Consider the following 7,804-nt stretch of genomic DNA (forward strand, 5'->3'; position numbering starts at 1 on the left):
AATTGTGATCTGATTGTGTCCGACTCCATCACACTCACCCTCAGATAAGCTTTGATTTCCTGCCTAACGAGAATCCAGCATCTCCAGCTTTGAGATAATTGTTAAGAATACATGGAGCAGTTCACAGCTGATGCATGAATTCATTCAGTGGCAGAACAGGCTGAAGGGCCTAAATGATATCTTCCTGTTCCTCCATCAAGTGCTGTCATGACTGCATCTTCCAGACAAGCGATAAATCTTGCAAATGTGAAAGAAGTTGTGTCAGCCATGCAGAGGGAGGTACTCGGATGATGTCAGTGCTTGGAAGGGATAGATGACCATGGAAGGTGATGGTGATGATCAGGTGATGGTGGGAGAGAGAAAGGGGGTTATTATGATTGTGGGGGAGGGGGACTGGATAATAGTTAGGGAAACCAGAAGAGATGGTAGCTTGACTTTCTCAAGGAGGCACATAACAATGGCTATTCATGGGAAAGTGTTAGGTTGGTCTCGGAGTGATGTTTGGGAGAGTGGTTAGTTTTTCTTCTTGTCTTATTGATGAAAGAATTGAGAATAGTCTAAATCTGGATCTTCATTGTTTTGTCTTTCCTAGGTATTGAAGGACCCCCCGGACCGCCTGGACCACAAGGTAAGGCATGCCCACTGTGTAACCAGCTCTCTGTGCCTTCCCACAGTATCAGTGTCCATACTCCTGCATCTCCATCCCTAGCTATATCTCATCATCCCAGGGCTGACATCATAACCAATTTCCCTGCTTCTGGTCCAATCGAAAGCAAAGTGACAGAAAATGTCCTTGCTCAGAGCTCTTATTGGCACTTATGGTAATGACCCTATTTCTGAGCCAGGAGGCCTGGTTTGAAGGTGTGAAATAATATACCTGAACAGATTGATTTAAAAATATCTTGGCATTCTTGTCAGAACCATTGGTGACCCTTACTCACCAAAAACCTACTCCTTCAGATGTAGTGTTAGTGTCTCTGATTCTGTGTCACCCGGTGTCCTAGCCTTCCTTTTCATAGTAGTTGGCTTTACTCATGATATTTTGATTTCTGATGCATTCTAATTCTCTCAGGTCCTGCAGGTGAAGATGCCTTCATTGAACGGATTTCATTCTCTGCAGCCCTCACCAGTCCTCAACTCAATCCTGGGACAATCCTGTTTGATAAGGTATTGGTGAATGAGGGAAACCATTACAATCCAAACACAGGTGAGACATGCATTCCCTGCCTTAACTATTCTGAAATCTTTTGACCCTCCTTTTTAACCTGGAACGCCCTCTCTCCTGTTACTTGCAGGTATCTTCACCGTCCCATATGATGGCCGCTATTTCATCAGTGCCATTCTAACTGGACATCGCAACCAGCGGATTGAAGCCGTCCTCGCAAAGTCCAACGCTGGGCTGGCAAGGATTGACTCAGGGGGTTTCCAACCTGAAGGATTGGAGAACAGGCCTCTGCTGAGGGCTCCACCTATCTCAGCATCCGTGGGCATCTTCAACATCATCTTACCACTCCGCCAAGGTGACACTGTCTGCATTGATCTGGTTACAGGCAGACTGGCCCATTCAGATGAACCACTGACTGTTTTTAATGGGGTTCTTTTATATGAAGATGAGGACATTTGATGGGCTTACCCTGTCTCGGGGGCAATATTTAAACAGAAATATATTCAGAGCTCTTTCATACCAACTACAAGATCGAGAGACTGATCTCCACTCTTCTGAAGAAGGGTCACTGGACCTGAAACATTAACTCCGCTTTCCTTCCACAGATGCTGCGAGACCTGCTCAGTCTCTCCAGTAATTTCTGGTTTTGCTTCCCAGTGCCGGAGAGGTATTTAAGGTAAAACAAGGTATGTAGCAATCTCTTCCACCAACTGATGTTGCAGGAGGGAACGCAATAAGTTTCAAGTTCAGACCTCACACCCCTATTTTATCTTTTTAAAAAAGATTCACATTTAACCGAAGACCGGACCCAATGCCCAGGATCCAGCAGATGGCTGGGCAGGTTTGGTGTCTGGGATATGGAGAAGAATCCAAATTATTGAGTTTCTTATAAAAACTGTCAGTTGACAGGTGACTGTTTATTAATAAAAAAAGTTCACTTTTTTAACAAAGGTATTGTCTCCTTGTTTTCAACTGAAGTGATGTGGAGTCGTTACTAATTTCAAACACTTCCTTCATTCTCCCTCCTCAGTGAGAGGTACAGGTGGGAGACGTAGAGACAAAGAGATTGTCCTGAGATTGAAACCTGGTAAGTGGTGATTAAAGTGTAAGTGGGAATTCAGTGTGTGAGAGAAAGATGTACTTTAAGTGAGATTTATTGCAATTAGTAAAATAATCTGGATGAGTTGGATGGATGAGTGCGTAGCATAGAGACATAAGACGACTTGTAAAGTTGTTGGGGAAAGAAGTAAATTGTGCAGTGGGTGACTCGCTCGTCACGGTCCAACCCTTGAGTATTGGCTGGTTTATTGGTGAGCTCACGGGAAGAGATAAGGTGACCAGCTCAATCAGATGGCCACAGGTCACTCCCAGATCTTTTGCTGCCTTTACATCTGTATCATTCTGTGGACACATTTAGCAAATGGGACCGGTTTCTCCTTGCGGGATTCCTGGGATGGCCCCTGATATAGGATGGTCCAGGCCACTCACTCCCATGATGGACCTTTCATCTTTAGAGTAAGGGAAGTTTTATAATCAGAAGATGTTAGGGGCTCAGTCATTATCCTGGAATAAAATCTCCATCCCTCATCCCTCATCCCTGTCAGTGTCACCCCCCTTCCTCAGACAGGGTCAGTATGCCAGACTTAGGCTCGGGATTCCGAGCAGAATGTAAGTTCTTTTTTACAGTGTTGTTGTTTTATCCCTTTTTTGTTATATTCCTCAGTCTTAGCGGCCTTACACTATTTCTCCTGTTCCCTTTCATCTGCCCATTCACACTCAGCTATGAACATCTCCCAGCTTCTGGGAGTTCCACCTGCTGTACTTACCTCTATCCCCCCAGCACATGCAGAATCCTTCCAACTGGCCAGTAAGATATCTTTCCCATTTCCTATCGGCTTTATCTGTCTGTTCTTTAATAAATAATGAATCAATGCAGCCATGTTTCAAATTAACCAGGAGGCAATGACACAGGTCACTGACCATGTATAAAGCTAAAACCCTGCCAGTTAATTCTGATTTTGTGACTCAGGGCTATAACAATTGGTGTTAAAAATAACTAATATAATCATTATCTATAACTGAGAAGTGAGAACTGAACAAGTGACTAAGACATTTTAAAAGTCATCAATATAAACTGAAAATTCATTTATCCAAAATCCAATTTTAAAATGTAAAACGTATACAGTTTCTAATTCTGAAATCCATTATAATTACCTGTACCTGGATCTAGTCCCTCAATTTTCCTCAATGTTAGGTTTAGATTATTATTAAAAAAAAAATTCAGCAACTACCTGCTCTCATCCTGGAACAGGATGACTTTGCACCAGGGACCAGGATTTACAACGTTACTGCTTTTATTTCCTTTAGTCACTGATTTCATTAGGGCCAACACATGGGGGGGAATGGGCTGAAACTGATCTTTGGTAATAGCATGAAATTATGGGGAATTTGAGAACAGGTTTATACTGATGTCAAATTGTAATGTTGTCTTCCTCCATATTAAATAGATTCAAATTTAAATAAGATTGGCTTTCATGTAAGTATAAAATGTCACCAGTTAGAAATTGAGAGTAGGCAGACACGGCCTGTAAGAAGAATGGGTGGGTTCATATTTCATTTCATAATCACTGATGGTTCCTTAACCTTAAAAGAAATCATCTTAAATTCCCAAAATGCAAATTAAATAAAAAACCATCCTGGATTTCGAGCTCTAAGGAATGAAACACATTCAATCACCAACGAGCAAATGTGCATTCAAACCAGACCACAAAGAGTTAACCTTTCTGCAAGCTGAAGGGAATCAGCACTAAGTCAGTCTCTCTCTCTCTCTCTCTCTCTCTCTGTCTCTCTCTCACACACAGACACACATGAACATTTCCAACTTTCTTCCTATCTCAGCTTTTGTTTATTCCTTGCTTGTAAGGGTAATGCGGCGTTTACTTTCCAGAACAATTCTCGCACAAAAGTTTATAAGCTTTTAGAAGTGTGTAAAAAGGAACAATGGACTAAAGTGAATGTTGGTGCCTTCAAGGATGAGACTTGGGGAATTGGTCATGAGGTACATGGAAAGGCAGAGACACTAAATCAATATTTTGCCTCAGTTTTCATGATGAGAGACACTGAAACCACCCCAACAGTTAAAGAAAAGGAGGAACTTAAAATTAATCACCACAACTATGGAAACAAAATACTGAGCAAACTATGGGATTGAAGGCAGACAAGTCCCCAGGCCCTAATGGTCTATAAGTAAAAACAATGACTGCAGATGCTGGAAACCAGGTTCTGGATTAGTGGTGCTGGAAAAGCACAGCAGTTCAGGCAGCATCCGAGGAGCAGTAAAATCGATGTTTCGGGCAAAAGCCCTTCATCAGGATGCTGAGCACCCATGAGGCATTTCTTGATGAAGGGCTTTTGTCCGAAACGTCGATTTTACTGCACCTCGGATGCTGCCTGAACTGCTGTGCTCTTCCAGCATCACTAATCCAGAACCTAATGGTCTATAACCAAGGGTCAGAAAAGAAGTGGCAGCAGGAATAATTCATCCATTGCTTATAATACTCCAAGATTCTGCGTATTCTGGAAAGGTTCCAGGAGACTGGAAAATGCGAATATAACATCCTTAGACAAAAAAGGAGAGAGTAGGCAAGTCGGAAACTGTAGGCTTGTTAGTTTAATGCCTTTCATTTGGAAATTGTTGGAATATTTTATTAAGGAAGTATTAATGTGACACTGGAAAATCAAAATATAATCCGTCAGAGTCAGTTTGGTTTTGTGAAGGGTAAGTCATGTTTGACTAATTTGCAAGAGCTATGAAGACTTAACAAGCAAAATGGACAATGGGATGATGTAGATTTGGTAGATTTGGACTTTAGAAGGCATTGATAAACACATGGGGTTGGAAGTAATATGTTAACTTGGATAGAGGATTAGCTCACCAACACAAAACAGAGACTCAAGATAAATGGGTCTTTTTCTGGTTGACAGCCTGTAATTAGTGGGGTGCCAGAGAGTTTGATTGTTGGATGACAAATAAGACCGTAATAAACAGGAACAGAAATAAGCCTTTCAACCCCTCAAACCTGCTCTACCATTCAGGAGGATCATGGCTGATGATGACAATCCTGACATCTCCTGATCAAGAATCTATCTATTTATCTCTGCCTTAAATATACAGAAAAGCTCTGCCCCTACAACTAGGAATTGCAAAGGCACACCACACAGAGAAGAAATTCCTCCTCTTCTTAGTCTTAAGGTAGTGCCTTTTTGTTCTGAGACTGTGCCCTCTGGTCTGAGACCCTCCCATGAAGGGAACCATCCTCTCAGCATTGACCCTGTCAGGCCCCTTTAGAATCCTGCAGGTTTCAATGAGATTACCTCTCATTCTTCAAAAGCCCAGTCAGTAGAGTTCCAGCCTGTTTAACATTTGCTCAGAAGACAAGCCCTCCACATCGGATCATCCTCGTAAACTTTCTCTGAATTGGATCCAATTAAATGATATATAAGGGGATGAAAACTGCTTGCAGTCCTTTCACTGTACCTCAGTACATAACAATAATAAATCAAATCAAATATAGTCTTACAGCACCTTGTACAGTTACAGTAAGACTTCCCTACTCATTATCTAACCCCCTTGAAATAAGCTTTAACATTCCATTAGCCTTCCTGATGGCACTAAACACAGAGGCAACAGGCACAGTATCCCCAAGTCCCTTTGTGCTGCAGCTTCCGTTCTCCATTTAAAATAAGATTAGATTAGATTACTTACAGTGTGGAAACAGGCCCTTCGGCCCAACAAGTCCACACCGACCCTCCCTAGAGCAACCCACCCAGATCCATTCCCCTACATTTACCCCTTCACCTAACACTGCGGGCAATTTAGCATGGCCAATTCACCTAACCTGCACATTTTTGGACTGTGGGAGGAAACCGGAGCACCCGGAGGAAACCCATGCAGACACGGGAAGAATGTGCAAACTCCACACAGAGAGTCGCCTGAGGCGGGAATTGAATCCGGGTCTCTGGCGCTGTGAGGCAGCAGTGCTAACCACTGTGCCACTGTGCCGCCCAAAATATATTTTGTTTTCTGTTCCAAAATGAACTTCACATTTTTCCACATGATAGTCCATATTTTTTTGCCTACTTGACCTATCGATATCTCTGTAGACCCTTTGTATTTCTCTCACATCATGCCTTTCCACTTACTTTTGTGTCATCTGCAAATTTGGTGAGAGTCTGTTTGTTTTCTTCATTCACGATCCAGCAAACCATGGTTGTTGCTGCTGGAAAGCGGATTCGAGGCAGAAATGAGACGTCTGACTAGGGCTGAATTGAGTAAGAGAACTCATAGGCCATTATCCAGGAGAGTGCACACCCTGGAAAACCCACCTACATCTGGTTTGGAACAGTTACATTGCTTAGCAACAGCCAAACTGGAACCAATAATAATAAATGTCTGGTTAAATGGTCACCCGGTTCTAATGGACGTTGTTAGCAGCGCGGCTATATCAGTGATTGTGGAACCAAATACCAAAATTTGCTCTGGACTCCAATCCTTAAGTTTGTGTAAGACCTTAGCCAGGCTGAGAACCTATACTGGGGAACTGTCTACAGATTCAGGCCACAGCTTCGGTCTGGTCTGATATGAGAAGCAGCTGGTTCAGTTCCCACTGACCGTGGTGAAAGGCACGAGCCTGATGGAGTGAAATTGGTTGAAGAAGGGCCTGTGCCCGAAACGTCGAATCTCCTGTTCCCTGGATGCTGCCTGACCTGCTGTGCTGTTCCAGCAATAAAGTTTCAACTTTGATCTCCAGCATCTGCAGACCTCACTTTCTCCTCCGTTGAGAAAGATTCACCTTGATTGGCTCAACATTTTTCACTTAGAAAATGACTACCTTAGTGAAGTGTCTAGATTAGTGTGGTGCTGGAAAAGCACAGCAGATCAGGCATCATCTGAGGAGCAGGAAAATCCCCTCATTCCTGATGAAGGGCTTTTGCCCGAAACGTCGATTTTCCTGCTCCTCGGATGCTGCCTGACCTGCTGTGCTTTTCCAGCACCACTCTAATCTCGACTCAACTAAATGGAATCAATTTAGGTAAAGGGGCAGTACAGAGAGATCTGGGTGTTCTTGTACACCAGGAGAAAGTGAGGTCTGCAGATGCTGGAGATCAGAGCTGAAAATGTGCTGCTGGAAAAGCGCAGCAGGTCAGGCAACATCCAAGGAACAGGAGAATCGACGTTTTGGGCATAAGCCCTTCGTCGATTCTCCTGTTCCTTGGATGGCGCCTGACCAGCTGCGCTTTTCCAGCAACACATTTTCAGCTCTGATCTCCAGCATCTGCAGCCCTCACTTTCTCCACCTCCGAATACTGTTGAGCAGCAACGGTTTGGTGTGAGAATGCAATGAGCATAAGTTAATAACTTGATGTTAATTGACATTCTATCTCAGGAAGACTGTTACAATGGACAGTGTCTGATATTGTAACTTGCCTGTTGACTGAGCGGACCCTGGGAGCTGAACCGTCTCGATAGCAGTTCGACTGAAACTCAGATCCACTGTCCCACCCGAAACCTTACAGCATTGTCCTGTCAACACCTGTCCAATCCTATCCATCACGTTGAATGGCCTGTATATCTGTCTG

The 7,804-nt window shown here is 43.3% G+C and overlaps 1 protein-coding gene across 1 annotated transcript; it reads left to right on the forward strand.

The window, feature by feature from the left end:
- Positions 1 to 588: 588 nt before the first annotated feature.
- LOC122553145 (EMILIN-1-like) lies at positions 589 to 2,111 on the forward strand (the record flags this gene model as incomplete). Its single annotated transcript, XM_043696734.1, has 3 exons — positions 589 to 628; positions 1,073 to 1,207; positions 1,296 to 2,111. Coding segments are annotated over 3 exons (504 nt in total), but the record flags the coding sequence as incomplete, so codon positions are not given.
- Positions 2,112 to 7,804: the final 5,693 nt, after the last annotated feature.

Source organism: Chiloscyllium plagiosum, chromosome 9, assembly GCF_004010195.1.
Source record: "Chiloscyllium plagiosum isolate BGI_BamShark_2017 chromosome 9, ASM401019v2, whole genome shotgun sequence".
Classification (NCBI taxonomy): Eukaryota; Metazoa; Chordata; class Chondrichthyes; order Orectolobiformes; family Hemiscylliidae; genus Chiloscyllium; species Chiloscyllium plagiosum.